The sequence below is a fragment of the Carassius carassius genome, chromosome 9 (assembly GCF_963082965.1).
Source record: "Carassius carassius chromosome 9, fCarCar2.1, whole genome shotgun sequence".
Taxonomy (NCBI): domain Eukaryota; kingdom Metazoa; phylum Chordata; class Actinopteri; order Cypriniformes; family Cyprinidae; genus Carassius; species Carassius carassius.
The window spans coordinates 32104961-32130191 of record NC_081763.1 but is presented as its reverse complement, the minus strand read 5'-3'; the positions used below and the strand labels follow the sequence as shown (position 1 = coordinate 32130191).

Here is a 25231-nt window from a genome sequence, read left to right as displayed (position 1 = left end):
GCTCCCTTTATCATAAATTTGAAGAAACAATTATTCACTTATCTTGGAAATATGTACTGCAAAGTGTTTTGGATTGACTGTTCAAACCTTTATGAAAATGAATTTATCCCCAAACTTTTGTATCAGCCACAATGTGTGTTCTTTGAAACAAGACCCCTTTCATATTAAGTTTATAACTAATTTATTGCTATTTCTTTCACATTTTTACATTCATAAATGTACTTTTTCCAGTCACCTTTATTTCTATAGCACTTAACACAATACAGACTGTCAAAAGAGCTTCACAGAGATTATAGAAGAAAAAGATAAAACTGGAGCTACCAAAACACTCTTGACTATTATTGAATTATTGAATAATAATTTATGAGTCCATAATAGCAGACACATCAGTAATTTTGCAGTGTATGAAGTATGCATTTAACATATGTGCATTTATATGCATTGCTCAAAGGCTGCTCGTTCTCAATTATGTTTCATTGAAGTATCAACTTCGTCTCAGATGATTATTATCAGATGATGAGAAACATCTGAGACACACGAGACTCCTCCTTTTAATCTAATGGTGCTGTTGGAGAAACACTTGGGCTGTGAATGTGATTTTCCTGTGCGCGTTACAGTAGCAGACGGCTGCGGTCGGGGCTCTAAGTAAAACCACTCGTCTGGTGTTTTCTCCGGCCACAGGAGTAATGATATAATGGAGCTGTCAGGTCCCTGCGGGCTCCGTCCTCCAGCGTTTAGAGGACAGAGACTTTCTGCTGTAATCATAGGAAATAGCTGCAATCAGACGGTGTGTCAGCTCTTATATTCGCTTCCTTATTTTTTTAGAGACACAGGAGAAAATGACTCTAGTGGCACATCTCAAATGACAGATTAAAAAATTAAGAGAAAAACACACTGGATGATATTCATAAAAAGCGAGAGACTCTGATGACCCCTTCTGGACAAAGTGCATTCACTTCCTCAGGAATTCTACTTCCTTTGCTTCATATATATATATATATATATATATATATATATATATATATATATATATATATATATATATATATATATATATGAAACTAAATTTAAGATTTATGCATTTAAATTTTATATAGGATTTGCATATGCAATTTTTATAATAAATGTAATGAATATTTGTCATACATAATTGGGAAGATGTTCTGCACTCAAAAACATCACAGCACAGTTTATATCACTCACTATTTGGATCAATTGGGTTTTATTAAAATTATATTTTCAAAATTAATTGATTTTGTACTGCTTAGAAATAAAAAAAAAAATGTATTCAGTTAAAATTCTAAACAAAATAATTAAATGTATATTAGGGGTGCACGATAAATATCGGCCGATAATTAATGCGCATCTTGTCAGTAAAGCCAGTTCCAATCACACACCTGATGGGATTTACTGCTGATTAGAGAACCGGCTTTACTGATAAGATGTGCATTAATTATTGGCTGATATTTATCATGCACCCCTAATATAAATATTTTTATTATATGCAAAAACAATAATACAAATCTAGCAGTGGAACAAGCAAAATTCAGTGTTAAAATGTATTTGGATATTATAGATTTATTAATGATTAAAAAAATAAAGTTTGGTTATTGTGTATTTTAAACATTCAGTTTATTAGGACTATAAGAGAAATCTTACCTGTTTGAATGTATGAATTACAAATATGCAACAAAATATTATCTTTATTAGTTTATGTTAAAACTGTAATCCAAATGGATGGAAATGTTACATGCAGTTCAAATACATCTTGAATTTTTGCCGAATTGTTTTGATTGTTCAATTCTGAATGATGATAATGATGTTCAACTTAATATAATTAACACCTTAAAGGGAAATCTTAGTGTTCAATGTGGCGTTTTAACACATTTCTGCCTGATTCAGGCAACAAAATAAACACTGACATATTTACTGATCCATTTCTATTATTAAAAGAAAGGGGAAAACATTTTTTCATAAACGTGTATTTTGCTAAGCTGCTAAGAATATATGCAATTAGCTAAAAAAAGGTATTAGAATTAATTTGACTTAACAAATACCCAAACTGTCAGTTAATATAACTTATAATAAAAATATAATCAAATAACAATATAATATATAACTCTAAAATTAATGAAACATCCTCTAAATGGAACAAAAATCCGGCCGGGAAACAAAGTCATAAATATAGTGGTGCTTTCTAAAGCAGGCATCACTGCTTAGCACACTGCTACCTGATTAGCTTGCTTAGCTTTACTGCACTCAATTAAAGCTAATATGAAAAGGCTTTAATACAGTATGCTAGAACTAAATTTTGCCATAGCATTACAGGCTTTTTGACTAGACAATCAGTTATTTGGGAAGTAGGATTAGACACACAACATCCTAGCAATCAGCTAACAAACATACAGAACAAGCTAGCGACTGCTTAACCACCCAGAACAACCTAGAGCTCCTCAAACACACTAGTAACTACTTAATAACCTCTAGCAGCTAGGGCTGGTTTTACGATACCGATTTTTGGTTCTGATGAACCATTGTTATCTTTTATGCTGTTTATGCCAAAAAATAATTTGTTGCATGTCTCCCATCCATTAATCGCACTCTTGACCAAGATGAACATTAATAAAGGCAGAGTTGAACATGCTAAAATGACCTGTGGACTTCTGGAAGATGTGACCCAACTGGGATTTTCTGGACCCATCAGCGGTAATTGATTGGTGCAGAAAAGGCTAAGCTTATGAGCAGAAGAACACCATCTACATGGTCAAACATGAAGGAGAATCAGTCCTGTTATAGGGGTGTTTTGCTGTTGCAGGAAGACCCACCCAAAAGGCTCATCTTGGAATTTGGGTTGAAAAAATATCCCAGGATTTTTTAGAGTGTAAGATTTCCGAGAAAGAGAGAGAGAGAGAGAGAGAGAGAGAGAGAGATCCATCAGGGATCATCTGATACTGCCATCAAAAGAGAGATCAGTGGCTGCATCTTCAAATGGTCTACAAAAATATAACAAAATAGTACTATCTACTAGATATAAATGATCACAAACATATGTATTTCTGACAGACATTCATGTTCACGAAATGAACGGCACATCAGTTTTACCTTTCATTTATATATTATCACTTTAATTCAGGCGATGGGGAGAGCTAGTGCTGGCCGTGGCCTCGGTCACAGCTCTCATTTCTGACTATGCAAACAAAATTTTTTTTTTTTTTTTTGAGAACAGGATTATTTAGCTCAGATCAGCAATAAGCCTATCACCTAATGTGCCAGCTGACAGAGTTCCCTATTTAGTTTACAGCTATAGTTGAAAGAACCCTTTTTCCTTGAGAAAAAACTTTCTGCATATCTAAATGAATAGATATTGAATCGAATTTGTTCAATACCCAGCTTCACAAGCACCTACTTAACCACCAACAACCACTTAACTACCCAGAACACCATAGCAACCACATAATATATATATATATATATATATATATAATCTCAGTATATAAACAATTTTTTCTCATTAATCCAGCACAAATCCAGACGGAGATGCAAATGAGTTACCTGCAGAAACACTTTGTTTGCACTCCTTTTGAAAACTGCCACCAGATCCTGGACTCTCTTCGGCGCCAGAGTGGTTAAGATTTCAACAATGCAAAGCATATGCTTATGAAAATAATTACCTAACCTTGAGTTCAGGGGCTTCTTGGATGCAGACAGAGGGGCCAGACGCAGCGCCGTGTAACGTTTGCAATTATAACCTCCATCAAACCTCACTGCATGCATGGAGAAAAAGCCCATAAAAGCCTATTCAGGATCAAGGATGCCTGTTCCCAGAGGCCTCTCTATCTGTAATTGTAATCTATTCAGAATCACAAAAGCTGCAGACGGGAAGGTTTCTGAACGGAGCGCCTGGTCAGACAGATGGGCACCTGGGAAATCGGAGGAGTTTTTTTTTAGACAGAACAGGAGAAATGTATCGCTTTTTGAAGCTAATTAGTCCTGTATATGACCAATCAGAAGAAATACGACAGCTGGCCAAGAAATATATTTGTCTTGCACTGGTGAAGGACAGCCAGTGGAAAGAAGCGGTGGAGTGCCTGATGTTATTCAAGAGGGCCATTTCAGGGATCAGATGTGGGACAAATATAGATCCTCGATCTCATTTTTATCTTCAGGTTCATTGTTTCCTCCAGCTCAAATGGACTCACATGCATTAAGAGCTCGGCCAAGAAAAACATTAACAAGGGTTGATCTCACAGAGCCTGTCAAGGTTAAATTTAAGAAATTATATTTGACATTAATGAAATTTTGATTTTTAGCACCATTTTTGAGTTTTGACATTATTTTCATGACTGCACAAGGTGAAAATATATATATTAAATTAAAATTCAATTAAAAATAAAAAAAAATTACATTATTGCATTAAAACTAATATAGTATGGCCAATTGCTAAAGTAGTTTGACTGGTTGCTAGGGCATTGTTATGCAGTTGTTAAGGTCTTCTAAGTGGTTGTTATGCAGTTGCTTGAGTATTTTGGCTGGTTACAAAGTATTCTTGGTGGTTGTTAAGGTTTTTATTAGTTTCTATTCAGTTGCTAAGGTATTCTGGACGGTCATTCGGGTGTTTTGACAGGTTGCTAAGGCATTGCTATGCAGTTGCCAAGGTATCTGGATGTTTGCTTGGTGTTTTGTTGCTAGGGCATTGCTAAGCAGTTGCTAAGGTTTACTGGGTGGTTGCTAAGGTGATATGACAGGTTGCTATGACATTATGCAGTCACTAAGGAATTTTGTGTCTATTTGTGATCTATTTATATTTATTATTTAAATAAAACAGAATTTATGCTGCTGTTATTTATGATAATTAAAAAATAATAATAAGAGTAGTATTTATGAGAATCACCTTTGAAAATAATTGTAAAAAATACAAACAAATTCAAAAATACAAAAATCCTGCAAAATTACAGTAATCAGAATTTGGATGATAAATGTGCTGGACAATCATGAAAATAATCTTTCAATATGTGAAACTTGCCATTGATGGTAAGGCAAACTGATTTATCATATAAATGTACCCAAAAAACTCTAATAATGTACAAATGAAAAATAATTCAGCTAGTTGCCACATTTCTCATTTTTTATTTAACTTGATGTACTCAGATAGATAGATAGATAGATAGATAGATAGATAGATAGATAGATAGATAGATAGATAGATAGATAGATAGATAGACAAGCATAGGAAAACAATACGGCGAAAGACAATGAAAGCACAAAGTGTCACAACGGAGTCAAATATAATCTCGATTTTTTACTAATAAATCCAGGTCCGTAAACACCAGCAGATAATGCCTGTATTGCATAAAAGTGCTTTTTAAATTGCTGTTAGAGTATCAAACACATCATTCATTCACCACAACATTCAGATTCATGCAGTCCCATGTAAAGTTTCATTTAGCATATTTGAACTGCAGAAATCTGACATTTAATAGTCTTGATTATAAGACATATTTTTCATATCAAAATTATAGTGTCCTGTGAAGTGTCCTTCAGTGTCCTGTCCATCAAACAGCAGTTAACTTCACCAGCAGAGAGCGCTGGATCACTGCAATCCATCTGAACCAATCTGCAGAGGCTCATGGGAAGGAGCAGGGACACATTCAGCACCAGTACCATGTCTTATGATATATACAGTAAGTGCATGACTGTGTTTAGTTGTGTGTTCAGTGCTATATTATAACTATTCAGATCACATACTGCGACCCTCTTAAATACAGTAAAAATTGTGAATTTTTTATTTATTATATATTACTTATTATATAAGAGTATTCTATGTGGCAATATGTTAAAATGTAATATATTCCTGTGAAGCAAAGCTGCATTTTCATTACTCCAGTCTTCAGTGTCACATATTCTTGGTTATTAATTCAGCCATTAATAACCAAGAATAATTGATAATAATGATCAGAATGATTTCTGAAACATCATGACATGCTGAAGACTGGAGTAATGATGATGAAAATTCAGCTTTGACCACAGCAATAAATTACATTTTATAATATATTAACACAGAATGATGTTTTACATAGTCTATGTAAATCATTTAATCATTTACATAGTCACTGCTTAGTCCTATTTGAAGTTATCCTAACAGGAGTACAAGGAAAGTTTTTTAAGCATATTTCATGAATTAATTGTATTCTGAAGCACAGAATAAAGCTGCCGCTCTAAGATGACTGAAAGATTGTGACAGGAGTGGTCCAGATGAAGGCCAAAGGGATGACTCTTTCAGCCACTACAAAAGAAGATGTTCATTACAAATCTGTAATTTCTTGAATATTGAAGGTTTACAAATGACAATGATTCATTCAAGTCCCTGAAAAAGGCTGGTCGTCCACATAAGACAAATGCAGGAGAAGACAGGATAATGCAGAGAATCTAAATTGGGAATGGGTTCAGCACCGCAGCTGGAATTGCACATCAGTTGAACGCTGAACAGGTTAAGGATCTGTTTCAGCACATTTCAGAGAAGTTAGTCTGAAAGCACACTCTGCAGCGACCAAGCCGCTCATCAGCAGAAAGAATCAAAAGGGCTAGACTCCCCTTTGCTGAGGAGCATGTTGTGTGGAAAGAGGAGAACTGGCACAGAGTTGAGCGCATAAGTTTAATTTATTTGGGAAATATTTTGTTTGGTGTCAAACTGAGGAAAGACTGAAGCTTGAATGCATAAAGAAGTCAGTGAAAGGTGGAGGAGGAAGTGTCATGGCTTGGGGGATGCTGGGGGATCAGAAACTCCTTTAGCAACATGCAGTTCCTTCCCTGCAAGCATCTCCCAATCAGCCTGCAATTGTCATGCAAGACAATACTCCCATCACTCTGCAGAATGGGTTAAGCAGCTGAAAACATTAAAATAATGAAATGGCCGTCCCAGAGCTCTGATCTAAACCCAACTGAAAATCTCTGGCTACAAAGTTATGGTTAAGAAACCCCCTACCAGAAGAAGAGTGGACCAATATCACACCAGCGCAGTGTGAGAAACTAGTGATGTCCTGCGTGATGTCATTCAGAACAACACAATTTATGACACCTGTAACCTTCAGAAAGTTTCGTTGTAATCTTATTTCGTGCTACAGTGGTTACTCTTCTCTAATTTTGATCACTGTGTTTTTTTACACAAATGTTTTTGATTAAACTCCTTGGTTATTTTGTCAAACATTTTAACAGTGGTATACCAAGAGCTAATATTCCTTTAAATTTTAGCAATGATGATTGACAATATTTCAGAAAAAAAAAAAATCTAACATTTATAGATTGTTCTCTAATTTCTATCTCCACTGTATATATGTATTTATTATTTTAGGTTTAGGTTTATTTGAAATCATTTAAATTCAACTGAAATTAAATTACAGAATACAGAATACATATACATATTGTGCATTGTGTCATAAATGGAAAGAAAAATAATTTAATATAATAATTATTAATGATATTATTTTCATTTACAGTATGATTTAGTTTTAATTAACAGTATTTCCAATAAATATATTTGTATATATTTATGTTTTATACTTTTTGAATTATATATTAATTCAAATAAAGATCCACATACACTCACACAAGAATGAAAGAGGAGGCAGCAATGGGTCATATGACCAAAATCAATTATTTTACATCAAGGTAAATGGTACACATCACAATAGAGCTGCATTTTCTAGAAATTGAATGTAAACAATTATTTACAATTTAATCAAATAACCTAAAACCAGAAACAGACTAACAAATAAGATTAAAGTGGCTAAAAAAGCTACTCTGAAAAGCTGAAAAAACAGTTTTCAGCCAACAACCTGACATCAGTATGGACTGGTCTGAAAAACATCACCAAGTACAAGATACCACCCCCACAGTATGTGGAGAATTAACAACTGGCTGACGATCTGAATATGTTTTACTGCCGGTTTGAAAAGCCCAATCTCACACATGCTCTGATCTCTCACTCTCACGTCTGTGGTCATGAAGTCATTTGAGAGACATCACTGGACCCTTGCTGGATCCTCTTCAGTTTGCCTAAAGAGCAAACAGGTCTGTGGATGACGCAGTCAACATGGGACTGCATTATATTGTGCAACATCTAGATAGACTTGGGACTTCTGCAGGGATCTTGTTTGTAGACTTCAGTTCAGCCTTCAATACCATCATGCCTGGCCTTCTCTCAGACAAACAAGGCTCTCTGTGCCCACTCCAATCGGTTAGTGGATCACCATCTTCCTGACAGACAGGCAGCAGCTTGTGAGGCTGGGAAAACTAACATCCAAGACTCTCACGATCAGCACACACTGCTCACGCAGTCCTACTTGGCCGTCATCGAGTCTGTCCTGTGATCATCCATAACTGTCTGGTTTAATTCAGCTACCAAATCAGACAGTAGGTGAATACAACAGACAGGACTGCTGCGAGGATTATTGGTGCTCTCCTGCCCAAACTCTAAGAGCTTTGCACCTCCAGAGAGAGGAAAAGGGCTAAGAAAATCAGTTTAAACCCCTCACGCCCAGCCCTCTCTCTCTTCCAACTGTTGCCGTCTGTTTGTCACTACAAAGCACCAACCACCAGAACAGCTTGACACAAGAACAGTGTGTGTGTGTAAACATAAGTGGCAATAAAGCTCTTACTTTCTGACTTATATAACATTAAAAAAAAACCTCATTTGGATAAAATATTTTACAAATTAAATCTACACTACAAGGATAAAATATGTTTCTACCAGGTGTCAGGGATCTAGGAAGGAGGACCCAATTGCAGTGAGATAACAAGGTGTTATTGACAAGACAGACTGATACAAGAGGTAGTGAAGTGCACAACTTGTTGACCACTGACTCTGGAGACCGACCAGATGCCAGGCTGGTAGAACCAGGGTAGGACACATGGGGACAGGTCAGGAACTCGAACACAAGACTAGATAGGACAAAGCTCCACAAAAACACAAGTTAAATCCAAGACAAAAAATATAAACCAATGAAAGTAAATTAACAAAATAAAAAATTACCAATTTAACCAACATAAGAGAATGATCAAACAAAACTAAGAATCAAGACTAGAAAACTAAATAATGTTACAAATGAAAGGAAAGGACAAGAACAAAAATTACTAAAACAAGGAGCAAGACAAGAACACAGAATCACAAGGACTAGAATAAACAAGGGCACAAGACCAACCAGACAGGGAGACACGGACACATTTTCAGCCACATCCACAGACAAAGGGGGGTGAGAATGACAACGGACCAACAAACACAAAAGGGTAAGGTGCACTATAAATAGGGAGGAAAATACATGAGGGACAGGTGAGCACAATTAGACCAACTAAATCTGTGGCAAGTAAAGAGGTATTTTGTCTAAAGCCTTTCACTGTCGCAGATGTGCAATCAGCTCTTGTTGCTTTGGAGCCTAGTAAATCCCCGGGCCCTGACAGGCTAGAGCCTTATTTTTTGCGAATAGCTGCTAATTTTATTGCTAAACCAATTTCAATTATTTTTAATCTCACTTTAGTCTGCAATGAGATTTCATTAATCTGGAAATCGGCCTATGTACTCCCTCTTTTGAAGGGTGGTGATTCTGCCCATTTGGATAATTATAGACCGATCTCTAAGTTACCAATTTTAGCTAAAGTTTTAGAAACTCTGGTTGGTGATCAGTTAAAGGATTATTTGGTTTCCAACCACATTTTGTCTGACTTACAGTCTGGGTTTCAAAGGCAGCATAGTACTACTACAGCAACAATGAAGGTCATTAATGACTTTATTGAAGCAGTGGACTGTAAGAACAACTGTGTAGCTCTTTTTATACATTTATCTAAAGCATTTGATACAGTGGATCATTGCATTTTATTGGAAAAGCTACATAATATTGTTTTTGCTGACCATACTATAGATTGGTTTACCAATTATTTGACAGATAGAACTCAGTGTGTTTACTCGGACAATCTCAAATCAGCAACACTGACTGTATTTAGTGGTGTAACGCAAGGATCAGTTTTGGGTCCAATTTTATTTACTATTTATATTAATAACTTGGGTCAAGACATCCCACAAGCTCATTTTCATTTTTATGCGGATGATACCTTTATTTATTGTAAGGCTGCAACTTTACACCAAGCTTTTTCACATTTACAAACCGCTTTCAATCTTGTTCAGGCACAATTGTACAATTGTATCATCTTAAACTAGTTTTAAATGTTGAGAAAACTAAGACTATGCTCTTTTCAAAATCTAAGAAGTCCCTTGAAAGTCTCCCAAATATTTTTACTATACATGGAGAGCAGATTGAACAAGTCAAATTGTATAAGTACTTGGGTATATTAATTGATGATCAGCTCTCTTTTAAGTTGCACATTGAAAAATCGGTACAGAAGCTCAAATTAAAAATTTTATTTTAGAAACAAAGCCTGTTTTTCTTGGAAAACCAGGAAGAGATTGGTTGCCGCTACATTTCTCACTGCACTTGATTATGGTGATCTGCTCTATAGAAATGCGCCTGATAAATGTTTATCTTTATTGGATACTGTCTTTCATAGTGCACTAAGATTTGTGACTGGATGTAAAGCATCAACACATCATTGTACTTTGTATAAAATGACAAATTGGCCTTCATTATCAATGAGGAGGCACATTCATTGGCTTATGTTTATTTATAAGTCTATGTTGGATATGCTCCCTTCTTATCTTTGCACTTATATGTCTCGCAGCAGCTGTTCCTACAATTTGCGCTCTGGTAATTTGTATTTGTTGTCTGTACCTACGGTCCGTACAGAACTTGGTAAGAAGGCCTTTAGTTATGCAGCCCCTTCCACATGGAACACATTGCAGATTGATTTGAAGTTGCAAAATCTGATTTCTTTTGGTCAATTTAAACACTACATGAAATCTTTAGAAATAGATGCTATAAATCGTTGTCACTGCTTTTAATATGTATTTTTAAGTAGTCTAATGTTGTCTAATTTTTAAGTAGTGTAATGCACACTGTTTATTTTTATGTATGTGTGTTGGTTGTTCATATTTGTTACTGTGCGCTGTCAATGCACTGTAATCTTGGCCAGGTCTCTCTTGGAAAAGAGGTTTTAAATCTCAATGAGATCCCCTGGTTAAATAAAGGTTAAAAACTAGGGTAACAAGAGGATGTGGTAAAGAGGAAACAAGGAGGAGGTGCTAAAGGAACACATGGCTGAGAAAATAACTAACAAGGCCATGTGCTGACACTAGACACAAGAAACAAACATAAAACAAAGTGACAGTGCAAAACCCTGACACCAGGGGCCCGTTCTTCGTACGTCGCTTATTACATCCGAGATCAAATGACACATCCAAGATGATATCATCGTGCTAATCATGATCCGGCTAATTGGGTTCTTCGAACACACCTGTTGTGTATGATTAGTATCGCTGGATTGAGTTATCTGAGATAATTGCGCGTTCATGTGTTGGCTTAAAAGGGGATATGTATCGATACTCGAAACCATGATCAGCAGTGCAGCGATTGGCTGGTGGCAAGACGGCAATGTAATGACGTCATTTAATTTAAAACGACACCCGACGAAAAACTTGACAAATTTCTGGACTTTTATAAGGAAACAGCCAAGCAAACAAAACTACATAAATGTTATAATAGATACAGGAAACAGATAATAGATGCATGTTTTTATTTTATTATAATTTTTTTCATGATTTCCAATTATTTATATTCGCAATTTATAATAGTTGTACAGTCTTTACATTTTTATTTCAATGTAGAAATTATCTATTCATTTCATTTTATATTTGGACAGATTTGTTATGTGACAGCATTAATGAAAGTTTCTTAAGGGTCAATATCATGTTATCTGCATCTCCTGCACTCCATCAAGCCACTCTTATAATAGCAGTCATCACTCAAAATAGTGCACGACTCTATTATCTGTATAGCATGTGTGTAAGACTCTAATACAATTAAGAAGTAATAATTTTATGACAAATAAATATTTCAGTGAGTAAAACTGGCTGTCTATAGTAGGCTGTTATGGACTACACAGCATTTTTATATTATTTTTAAATATTTTTTTTTAATGATTATTATTTTAAAGGAGTCATACCCTCATATTACCTTGGATACCTACTGCTGTATTATAGTCTTTCAGGCCCTTCTAAAAAAGAAAAGTGGAAAAAAAATAAACACAGAGCTCCTCAGACCCTTATTTCTGTAGGCATTATTGTCTCGCGAGATCTGATGCGATATTTTGGCTGTCGTGAACGGTCATTATAATAATGCAAATGAGGGGCACGTTGATTGGTTGCAGGAAGGAGGGGGGTTGACACCGCAGGTAACGCTTTAGCATATCATTACAAACTGACATCATGGCGCAAGTTGTGAATGAACGCGACCGGCTTCCCGGCCAGTGTATAAGTATGAGGCGCCGTTTAGGGCTTAAATCAAACTTCATTCACGCACACATATGAAACACGCTTGCATATATACTAAGTATATTGAAGTATTCAATACCACGACTTAGGTGCCCTTGAGCAAGGCATCGAACCCCCAACTGCTCCCCGGGGGCTGCAGCATAAATGGCTGCCCACTGCTCCGGGTGTGTGCTCACAGTGTGTGTGTGTGTGTTCACTGCTCTGTGTGTGTGCACTTCGGATGGGTTAAATGCAGAGCACAAATTCTGAGTATGGGTCACCATACTTGGCTGAATGTCACTTCACTTTCAAGTACTAGTCACACATACATGTATATGAACTATCTACGCACATAAAGTTACTCATATGAGACGTGAGCACAGCACACACACACAAATATAAGACGTGAGCACACACACACACACACACAAACTAGACGGGGCCTCATGTAAGCGTTAGGCAATAAATAAACAATAACCAAATTCATGATGATCTCAGTCATTTGTTTTTTGCAAAGTACGTTAGCAGCCATTCCCCATACCTCGAAGCTAATACTCCCGCCAGAGTTGTGCCTGGACGCATTCATTGAACGATAATTCATGAACTCGTTCATGTTTTGGACTGAACTGAACGTACCGCATTACTGCCTGATGAACGTTACTGTGAAGTCGTTCATTCTGGTGTCTGTGAACGCCATGCTCTCTCTCAGTTTAACTTCGTTCAGTAGGATGCCAGATCTCTATAAAGCCTTCCAGGCGAAAACCCACCTAAAACCCACCGTAAACCGGCCTTAATATGTAGCGAAAAAAACACCCAATCTGGCAACGCCAGACTCTCTTGTTCAAACTCGATCATCAAAATGAACAAATCTTTTTTCGAGTCATTTCGTTCATTTAAGGGGCTTTAAATGTTACTATTAACTGGCAAATTCCCCGAACACATCAACCTACGCAATCTTGATCATATTCTGAATTAAGAAATCATTATAATGCAGTCAAAAGTCCGTTTTTGCAGTCCGTTTACAGGAAACATAAATAATTACTTCACCTCCAGTCTTTCGTTTATTTGTCTAGTGACAGACGCAATAGCATACAATAGCCGCATTAGCAGTTATGCTGTTTGTTACACACAGTAGAGCAATAAAAACACAGTCTTACCGTTTCAATTGCAGGCAATTTTGTTGGAATGGCGCTTTTCCCGAGCTTCGATGCCAACTTCGCCTGATATTGCCCCAAATTTGTGAAGGATTTCGGCGTACAATGTTTAGCACAAACACGTAACGATAAACCAGTGGAAGGGTTGAAGGAACCGCGTCATTAAAAATGAATTTAATCCACTGGTCTCTGATAGCTAGGTCCGTTCTTGGTAGAGAAAACACATTTACATGTTGATTCTGGTAGTCAACCACAGAGCAACTCATGTGTGCACTAGTTCCAGCGTCTTTCTCGACTGAATATGAGGGGGAGAGGGGAAGGGCGAGCTTCCTGCTGCGGTGTCCATATATGGTATATCCTGCCCCGTCTTGACGTCAAGACGGGGAAGAAATCAAAATCTCGTATTTGAGTTGCGCGTGCACGTGGGCTATTTTACAAACCCTGAGGTAAACAAACGCTTCACTTTTAAATATCGGCTTCCCGGCCAGTGTATAATCGTTAGGCAATCATAACATACATTGATTCTCGTGGAAAAGTGAAAATTGTGGGTCATGACTCCTTTAAAATATTGTCCCTGGATCAGTACGATACTCTTGTAATAAAGTAGCGGTGGTAGCAGACATATTTTGAGTATCAGTTCTGGTTGAAAAGAAGCGATCTAATCCTGTTTACATGAAATAAGCTGCTCCCGAGCAGGTTTAAGCTTACGGACCTGTTGCTATGACAGCAGCTCCGGGATGAGCTTCGAAGAACCAAATGATCCAAGATCACGCCAAATCGTCAACAATCAAATCCAGCTAACTGAGTTAGCGACGTACGAAGAACGGGCCCCAGGTTTAACAAGGTATTTTATTTCCAGTGTGAATGAATCTTTATGCAACCATATTAAATGTCATTTTAGAGACATTGTGTGCTTCCAGTTTTGTGGCAGGAGTTCGGGAAGGATCCTTTTCTGTTCCAGCATGATACAGAGCAACATTAATGTAGTCTGGTGTGGAAGAACTTGTCTGACCTGCATTTAACCCAGACCTGAATCTCTACTGAACTCTTACTCTTATGGGAGCAACTCCCTCAGTCCAGGTCCAATATCTAACATCTAATCATCTTCCCACAAGAGTGGAGGCTAGTGAGGACAAATGCTTTTGCATGTAAATGCTGGGCTTCGTAAACATTACATCTGTGAAATAACAGTTTCATATTATGAAAACACGAGTTCAAAACAAACTAATATTTAATAGATTTCAGTTGATATTTGAACAAAATTACTAAAACCTTAATTAAAATTACAATGAAAACACAATAAGCTTTAACTGAAAATAATAATAATAATAATAATAATAACAACAATAATAATAATAATAATAATAATAACAAACATTTTATTTCAAATAATTTTCCAACTTTATGTACTAAAATAACTATAAATAAAACAGATTTTAAATTAATAAAAACAACAACAAAGAAACATATTAAACATATTATGAACAAATAAACATAAGATAAAAACTGAAAAAAAATTACAATTAAAATTAAAACAAAATACAATAAAAGTTTGCAGAAATAAAATATGTATATACATAAAATGAAACTTATTTCCACTAATTGCAAAGGCAAAATTCAATTTAACTCAATGTACTAAATAACTGCAATTAAATAAAAATATTAAAACTACATGGTAATATAATAATAATAATAATAATAATAAAAATGACAAAAACACAAAACAAAATTACTAAAACTATAAATAATTGTAAAAATAAATATATAAATAAATATTTAAAAAATTATTACATTATTTTAGCTAGTTGCCCAAAACAAAAAACAAAAAAAAAATGGTTATAGTTTCTCAATATGCTCACAGGCATGTTTTTCCAGGTCTGAGTGGTTCACGGGTGTAACTAGCATGAAAAAGATGACATATTCACCAAACAAGGGTGGAGGCGAAGGCGTTTAATCACAGGCGATTCTTGACTGATGTAACACAAACCACATTTCACCGCTCTGGTGGTCCGACCCAATATTCATACCAGTGATTAAAAGACAAAGCACGAGAAAAATTACACAACACAGAGATCAGTGAAATTACACATCAGCCGGGAAAAACTACAGAGAAAAGAGACACTGAACATGACAAGATGTTCAGAAGAAAGAACCAAACAAGTCTTGCAGTTTGACTGAAGAGTTTATTTGAAGAAAACCTAAAAACCATAAACGCCTCTTAGGTAATCGAGAGCTGGAGGTCAGTTTGTGCTGCTGTTTGTATAAAGCAGGGTTTTGGTGGGGTGTCTGGAGAGTTAGTCAAAAACAAACACCCAGAGGAAAAGCACTCATCCATTAGGACTGCAGCACAAATGCATGAGGCTCTTCACGAAAGATCAGCTCAAACACGTGCATGTCTGGAGCCAGAGATGTGTTTCTAATAAAACACCACTCCACCCACACGCACACATTCATGCTCCATTTGTGTTTACGGGAAATACACCACCCTAACACGTCACATCACATTTTTTATCTAAACTTAAATTGGAATAAAGATAATAAAAAAAGTATATATATATATATATCCACACACACACACACACATTCTAACTTAAAAAAAAATACTTAAACTTTAAAATTACATTTGAAAACAAAAAGGAAAGAAAACAAAGTAAAAAAATAGATTTAAATTAATAATAAACAAACTACTGAATAAACACAGCACTGGATCAGTCTAAACACTAAACTATGACACATTTAAGACCAAATACCTGCATATCTGAATGCATTTGACCACCAGCAACAGAAGGAACTTCAATATACGAAAAAAAAAAAACACATGAGAAAAGTTTAGAAATAATCAAGTCCGATGATGCATTTCAAGTGGGTGACTGTTTATTTGAGCTCCATAAAGCCAAATGTGGAAATTATGATAATGCATTCACATTTATTGTCTTTTTTTACCCATAACAAAAGCCAATTTGAGCTGTTCAGCTCTAGAAATGGGTGTGTCATCAACTATAACCTCTTCTTCAACCAGAGGAATCTGTCTAAATCTGCCTTACCACTTAAAATGAGATGCAAACTAACTAAACTCTGAGGCGTGATGGAAGTTCTGGGAAGCATGTAATCTGGATTACATAATCAGACTGCAAAAATTAAGTACTTGTAATAAGATTATATTGCACTGTAAATTACTGGTTATCAGCTTACTGTTACTTTTTATTGATTGCATGATTACATATTACAATTAAACAGTCTGATTATATTTCCTTAAATGTGTAATGTAAGGGATTACGTTATTAACTAAACTTTGACATTTGGAATAAAAAACTAATTACACTTTGTAAGTAATCTACCCAGCACTGAATGATGATTTCATGAAGATGCTTGGCTGTGAAAGATCAACAAGTCCCACTAATAATTACCTTTGACATACGAGTCCCACTGTCTCCTGTAGTTCAGATCCATGTAAACATCTGCGCAGAGACCTGGAGCACAGCTGGCCAGAGAACCCAACACTTTGTACTCATACAAACCTGTATCCTGCAGAACATGACAAGAAAGACAAATGCATCACAAACACGATCCAGATCACATCTCCAGAGCCCGTAATGCTGATCAAGAATCATGATATACGACTCATATGTGCGCTGTTATGGATGCACGAGAGGGGAAACTGATCCCGATGCATGCAGACAGGATCTCTTGAATGCATCAGTCATGCTTGCTTTTGCTTATATGTTTTTGCTTATAAATCACTAACATCTGGATATATGGGTGAGCATGGAAGACATTTCAATGTTTGTATGTTACGTATGTATTTTAGAAAATGCTATGCAACAGATGCATAACACATATTGTGTTAAGTATTATATAACAGAAATGTTTTGCCCTGTCACTAGCTAGATTCAGCCATTTCATTATGTACATATTTTATATACTTGTTTGTTTACTTACTTTTTCAACTTCAGCGAATATTTGTCAGAGTTCATTTATTTTAAAAAGCCAATTTCTGAAATGGGGAAAGTTGTCACAATGAAACCTGTCATTTAACAGCGCATAAAACAATAAGTCCATTATGAATTATAAAGTAATACAGGAAAACTGTGGAAGGATAAATGGGGATAAAAAAATAAATGAGTGGAATAATTCAGAAACTTAAAAACATCAATCATAATTAATAACAGAATGATTAACAAAATAAGACGATTTGAAGAACTGGCAAAATACTAGATGTGTATGTTGATTCAAATCAACAACTGCTAGAGACAACAGATGTACCTTTGGACTTTTGATTCAAAATATTAAAAAGCCTATTAAAATACATGAATTATGAAAACATGTGACAACTAGCCCCGGCCTCCTCTAGTATGCATTTTATTTTATACAACACAATGTTATTGACGTATCACTGAGATCATCTGTATTGACATTTAGAATTCCATTCCATTTATTTTAATATTAGTTACTTTTTTTATCAGTTTTTATAGTTTTATTATTTTTTTATATCTGTTTTAGTAAACACATTTCAGTTTAGTATATAAAGTAAAACTAAATAAAAATTGTTTAATGCTGCCTTGGCAACTAGCTGAAATCAAATTGTACTTTTTAGTTAACTTTTCCTTTAATACAAGTAACAAATACTATGTTTTAGTTTTAGCTGCAGTAGGTCTAGGTCTAGTTTGCAGTAGTTTAAAGCTTACATAATATATAATTGTATTATATTGTATATGTTGTTTAATATTATATAGAATAATATATGCCATTTGAACAGTTTGTGCTGCAATTGGCTTAAAATAATAATCACAACCACTGCATTATCTTAGTAGCTATCTTATGTTATGCTATGTTATGTAGGCCTGTGATGTTATATAATAGATTGTAAAACCGAAACCTCCTTTATTTGCTGCACTGTTTTGACCGCGTGTTCTGTCATGCTATATTGACCTTGTTATATAGTCTGTATCGTCCATGGTCTCAGTGAAGAGCTCCCCCCCCCCCCTGGACATCCTCGTCGCTGAAGAGCAGAGACATGTTGCTGCTTCCACGAGAGTCATGTGTGCGCGCGAGATGACGTCAGAGCGCAGCTGATCGCTCGCCACGTGCTCACTGCACGATTTACACTCACATGATTTTGATAGGGAATCGATATTTTATTTCCGTATTTTATATATGTAGATATATGAGCATCCAGTGTAAGCTTTTGTCGTATATATAATATACAATATAATATATAAAGTATGAAATATCTTATAATATAGGCCTATTTCTAATACATACATTTCAAAATCACTAATCCATATTTCAAAATGCTCATAAATCATTCCGAAGTTTTTTTTTTTTTTAGTTTCCTGTAAGGGGTAGGTTTAGGTGTAGGGCAACAGAAAATATATAAGGTTTGTAAAAAACATTACGCCTATGTCCCCGCAGTTCACAAAAACAAACCTGTGTGTGTGTGTGTTGTACCACAATTAGGGCATAATGTACAGTAAACGGGCCATAATCTCAAAATAAACACTGATATATAAATTATTTATTTAAAAAATTATATATATTGAACATTTTATTTTAGATGTATATATCTAGATATATTTAGATTTTATTCTATTCAGTATTTAATTTACTTTGTATGTGGTTATGCAGCATTTTCCCCCAAATTGTATTATGAACATCTATAAATTATATTAATTATATTTTGTGAGCAGGACACCGACACGAGGAACAGAGACGTTTGTCTTAGAGCAGTAGTTTATGAGCCACAGTTAGTAACCCAAAACTTTAACCTTTGTTACCAGATGATACTCGATATCTCCAGACCAGCTCAAATATTTATACTCCACTGCATTCATAACAGGCCTGTTAATAAATCAGAAACGGACAGCGTGTGACAACAGTTGTGAATTTCCAAAGAGACCGAACCATACTGTATATAAACTCAAGTATACACTATACTATACAGCCAAAAATGCAGTTTAAACTAAAGAACATCAAAGATTGTGTCAAAGATTATCAAAGAACAGTTTGGCAAGATCTGCATTGTATGAACTCAAGCACTTCCTTCAGTGCTGCAGAACTTGGAGCCAAATGACGAAACTCTCCGTGGTCCGTGCTGTCAGTCAGACAGATCCGAGCGATGACCCTCACCGTGTGGTGCATCTGAGCAAAGATTTCCTCCAGGAAGGAAGACTGTAGACAACACCCTGTATCGCATTACAAGAAAAAAGAAGGATGCTCGAGTCTCACATGTGTGTGTTTGAGAGCAGAGGGCAAATCGCAGACACATTCAAATGTATGTTCACAAACACACAGGAGTGTTTGTGTATCTATCATGTCAGATATTGAAATGAATATTGCATGTGCATTTATATCAATAAATATTTTAATATGTCCTTTTAAATGCCATTTATTTTCATTTATTCTCCAATAAATGTAACTATACATGTATACCTACAAAAGTTGCTTTGGCTAAAAGTGTCTTCCACATAAATAAATGTAAATTTGATTAGAAAATGTTGGTTGTTCGGCTGCCTTTGTAAAAGTGTGAAATGCAGTTGATGTTGATTTTAATGCACTAAAACCAGAACCAAAAACATACATCATCAGCCATCTTCATTTTGGGATGCTTTTAAAACACTATTAAAGGAAAAACATGTGTTGGATATGCAAATAATAATACACAAGCACACTTTACTATTTTAAAGCTAAGCGTTTAAACATCTAACAATAGACAAGAAAAATATGGGAAAAATAAACTCAGTACAGTTATTTGTAATAATGTAGTGTTGTGTTAAATTTATATTTAAAGCAATAACTTTAAAGGAAAAGTTCACCTAAAAATTTTAATTTGATGTACTCACCTTCAGTCCATCCAAGATGTAGATGAGTTTGTTTCTTCATCAGATTTGGAGAAATGTAGCATTACATCACTTGCTCACCAACGGATGCTCTGCAGTGAATGGGTGCCGTCAGAATGAGAGTCCAAACAGCTGATAAAAACATCACAATAATCCACAAGTAATCCACAGCACTCCAGTCCATCAGTTAATATCTTCAGAAGTGAAAAGCTGCGTGTTTGTAAATTGTCTGCATATTTAAAATTTTGGGTGAACTTTTTTTTTTTTTACCAAAATCAATATACATCTACCAGACTGATATAGTTTTATTTGCTCTCAATAAACTTTATTTTGTGACCAGCCATAAGAATATATAATAAGATAAGATTAAATGGTTTGTAAAAGACTCCATTAGATGGTTAAACCTGCCGCTTACGCTCCTCCCCTGAGTTCAGACTGAAGCAGTGTTAGTTCACATGGAGGAGGAGAAACACAGACACACATCTAGTGAATGAGTGCCACACACACACACACACACTCAGTCTCTCACAGGAGAGCTTCACCAGCGGACTGCGTTTGGAGTATAACAGGACTTTCACTTCTTCAGTTTGCTGAACAGGATCTTTAGAGGACAGGATGGAAAACACGTGTGAGGTGAATGACTTGATCCCGCTCTCCAGTTACCTTCATGCATGCAGCAAACTCACCATGCATCATTAATTCACACGCACACTTAGGATTTTAATGAGTAACAATTAGTTTGTATATCTGTAAGTGTGCTGCTCATGTATCTGCAGCCTTCTTGCATGCATTTTCTGACGTACACCATAAAAACATTGTAAATAAAGCTAAGATTATTGGAGTGTTTCACAAGAAAATACTATTTCAGTCTTTCTAGTTAAAAACTGCATTTTTAATTCAGTGTCATTTAACATTTCTTTATAATTATTAGTGAAATTTAGCAATTCGATGGAAAACTGTATAACCATTTTGTTTCATTGTATAATTGGTGAACGAGTATCAAAAACATATTTTTACCATTTTAATGTAAATGCAATGACTATATAATGATAAAAACATTATTTTAAGTGACCAAAATACAAGTTTTAACATATATAGTCAATTCTATTACTATATAAAATACATATGCAAACCTGCACAAATACATTTAAACTAATATTGACCTTTTTCAAAAAGAAAGCCAAATCAGATTTAAATGTAGATGCAATAAAAATATAATGATAAAAACTGTATTTTAAGTGAAAACAGACGTTTTAACAAAGTAATTACTATAGCATTATGAACAAACAAAAAAACGTACTACTTCATTGAAGTATCAGACTGATATTTTATGACTTTTTCTATTTTTATGAGAGCTGATAATAAGCAATATTTCAACTTAAAAAAATATATAATATTTAATATATAATTTAATATATATAAATATATAATATATAATTATAAAGAAGCAACGTTTCTACTCTGGATAGCAGTTTTCTGAAAAGTGCATGTTCAGTACAGGCTAAAAACTAATATGCAATGATATCCATCTCTTTCTACCTTTTTTATAATATAATTTACTATATAAGTCATTTTAAATTCAATTATATTAAGCTGGCTTTACTTAATCTTTTATACCTTAAAAAATTAGTTAAAATTAGTAAACTGATTTATATTGTGTATTGCAGTGTAGTGGGTCACTGAAGAAGATCTAAATGTAAAAGTGAAGTGAAAAAAAGTGAATCTAAACGGCACATGAGGGTTGAAATCCAGGCCAAATGTTGCAGCTGTAATGTGTATGGGTCAGAGCGAAGAGAGTCGCGGGCGTTTGGCAGATCTGCTGACCGTCTTAAGAAAAAGCCCCTTGTGAAATGGCTGTTAATTCATACGGCGCTCGTGTTTCGGGGGCCGGTCTGTAATGCCATACGGAGAGCTCTCCAGGGAATGTGGCAGCTCTCTCTGCGTCATTCAGACGACACTCCATGTGGCTCTTCCCATCTGAAAACCAAAACAACATCCAAGCTTTTATTCGCTCACACATCGCTCTTCTCAAACATCGAGTTAGAGGTTTGTTTAGATCAGTGTGTAACTCATCATACATCCCATAAACAAACAAACCTTAGCAACCAGCCTAGCAACACACACACACACACACACACACATAAACACCAAGAGCTAGTAACTATAGCAACTCGCTAGTGCCATAGCAATCACCCCGGGAGCGTTGTTTTTTAGTATTATTTATGTTGTTATAGTATTTATTGATATTTTGAATTAGCTTAGATTTCTTTATATTTTCATATTTTGGTAATTTTGTCATGGTTTTGTCTTTATTATTTTTTAATTGTTGTTCCTTTTAGAAATATTTCAATATAAATATCTTTAATTAAAGTTGATTTTTGTTTAAAATTAAGTCATTTTAGTGGTTCAATTAAATCAATTAAGTAGAACTAGAAATTTCTCTGACAGTTTTTCTAATTTGCCATGTTTCGTTTAGGGTTAGTTCTTAAGTAAGTTAAGTTACTTCTTTATAGTGATTTAGACAGTATAAACAACAACAATGGGGTTCTTCTTCTTCAAAAAACAAACCAAGAAAGAACATGATGACAGATTTTTTTATAAATCAATTAGAAACTAAAAAGCAGTGTTTCTCTTTATCATGCCTCTGTAAATAAATGTTCTGTTTTTCCTCTAGGTGTGGAAACGGTGAGGAAACACAGTGAACCGGCACAGTAGAGACTGCGGCTGATGCCTCAAAACACACAGACCCTGGACTCTGCGATGCCCACCGAGCTGGTCAAAGACACCATGACCATCCCCGGAGCTCCCGAGCGAATGTTGCAAGAGAAAACCAACAACAACGAACCTCCTCAACTGCAGCTGCTGGCCGTCACCATTCCCCTGGTCAACGAGGGGCAGCTGACGGCGGCCACCGGCGGAGCAGAGCTGTCCTGCTACCGCTGCACCGTGCCCTTCGGCGTGGTGGTCCTGATCGCAGGGATCGTGGTGACGGCTGTCGCTTACAGCTTCAACTCGCACGGCTCCACCATATCATACTTCGGACTGGTGCTGCTCTCGGCCGGGCTGGTGCTGCTTGTGCTGAGCGGGGTTTGCTGGAAGGTGGGGATGGAGAGAAAGAAAGAGAGGAGACGAGAGAGTCAGACAGCACTGGTGGCCCATCAGAGGAGCATCTTTGCCTGATTCGACACAAGCACGAACTCAGTAACCTTCATGGTGAACAAGTCAGTGCATCACATTTGGGATGACGTCCAGATGTTTTGCTACAGAGTGTAAAAAAAAGATGGACGACTCATCGCTGCTTCCTTTCACTGTAGAAAAGTGAAGCTAAAATGTCCCGCTGTCAACGTGCGCCGATGATGTCATTTGGAGTCCAAGTCTTGCACGAACGGCTGTGGGAATGAGCGCTCGGGACAGTTAACCGAGACAGACTCGCAGCTGCCTGCGTCCAGATGTTCAGACACAGCTGCACTGCAACAAAACGATCTGCTTAAAACAGCTCTCATGTCCTAGTGTGTACTCGCTCATGCATCACTGTAGCTACTTCTCAAACACCGGGTTATAGGTTTGTGTCGATCGCTGACACTACAGTGTGAAACCCAACACAGAAAAACACTCAAAACACAACAAAGCAGTGTCATGGCAATCACCCATAATGCCCTTAGAACCACTTACAACAGCGACACCCTAACAATTACTCAGAACTCCCTAGCAACAGCACAGCAACTCCCTAGCAACTGGAATGCAGCTCTTAATTAGTATTTTTGTCTTGTATTCCATTACGATGTATGCCTAAAACAAGAAAATGATCTGTCAATGAGCTAAAATAATTTTGGTTTCCCTTTGAATTACGCTTATTTTTCTAAACCAGACAACTGACAGATTTTTGTTTTTCCTTTATTTTTATTTTTTCTGTTTTAAGCAAAAACTCACTTAAACACTCTGGAGTCTACCTGTAACACTTTAGCAACTGCATAGCAACACCCTAACAACAACTTAGAACACCGTAGACACATCAAAGCAACACCCTGGCAACTAACCAGAACAACCTAGCAACCACATAGCATACGTCTTGCCTTCAAAAAAAAAAAACGATATTCTCTTTATTCTTATTTTCCCTTTGAATTCATATTTATTTTTTCACCCCACGGACAGATATGTTTCTCTCTTATTTTATGCATATACTCACTCTATTTTGTTACATTTTCCAGAAAACCAGATTTTATAATTTCACGTCTCAGACCTCAGATCTTAAACCTTAAAGCATTTCTTTCTTCTGTGGAACAAATGAGAATATGTTTTAAATAAATATAACTGTGCATACAATGGAAGTCAATGGGAACCAAAACTGTTTGGAATTTTCAGATTTTTTTAAACTTTTTTGAAATTTCAGCGTTATCAATTTTTTCCCCATTGACTTCCACTTTATTTTTTGTCCATACAATGGAAGTCAATGGGAACAGAAACAGTATGGCTACCAACATTCTTCAAATTTTTTTTTTTTTACATTCTGCAGCATAAAGAAAGTTTGTGATGACATGAATGTTTATTTTTGGCTGAACTATCCCTTTAATATCTTAAATTATTCTGTTTTAAGAATGTTTAGATATCTGATATGGAAAACAAGACCAAAAATAATATAGTTTTTTTTTTGTGCTTATTTAAGCATCCTCATCCACAGACTTCAGTAGTTTCTGATGAGCCACAGTGTTAGCCAATCTTTAATGTGGTGCGTAAGCACATTCTTTCTTTTATTTTTCTTTGTTTTCTTTCTCTCTGTCTCTTTTGCCTGTCAGACAGGGCTGTACGGTTAGCTGGGACGTGGGCCAAGG

The 25231-nt window shown here is 35.7% G+C and overlaps 1 protein-coding gene and 1 long non-coding RNA gene across 2 annotated transcripts in view; one reads left to right on the top strand and one right to left on the bottom strand.

Moving 5' to 3' along the window:
• The window catches only part of LOC132149623 (uncharacterized), a 63746-nt gene extending 45197 nt beyond the window's left edge, over positions 1–18549 (bottom strand). The window contains exons 1-2 of the long non-coding RNA XR_009435044.1: positions 18496–18549; positions 16974–17091 (exon numbers count right to left, since the gene is read on the bottom strand). This is a non-coding gene — a long non-coding RNA (uncharacterized LOC132149623). The remainder of the gene's footprint in view (positions 1–16973; positions 17092–18495) is intronic.
• A 2322-nt stretch (positions 18550–20871) lies between these two features.
• LOC132149614 (transmembrane protein 100-like) lies at positions 20872–25027 on the top strand. Its single transcript, XM_059559000.1, has 2 exons — positions 20872–21035; positions 23077–25027. Exon 2 carries the CDS (start codon positions 23130–23132, stop codon positions 23580–23582), a length of 453 nt encoding a protein of 150 aa, XP_059414983.1. The 5' UTR covers positions 20872–21035; positions 23077–23129; the 3' UTR covers positions 23583–25027.
• The last annotated feature ends 204 nt before the right edge of the window (positions 25028–25231 follow it).

Coding starts and splice junctions, on each gene's coding strand:
- LOC132149614 (XM_059559000.1), top strand. CDS start 23,130: ATGCCTCAAAACACACAGACCCTGGACTCTGCGATGCCCACCGAGCTG.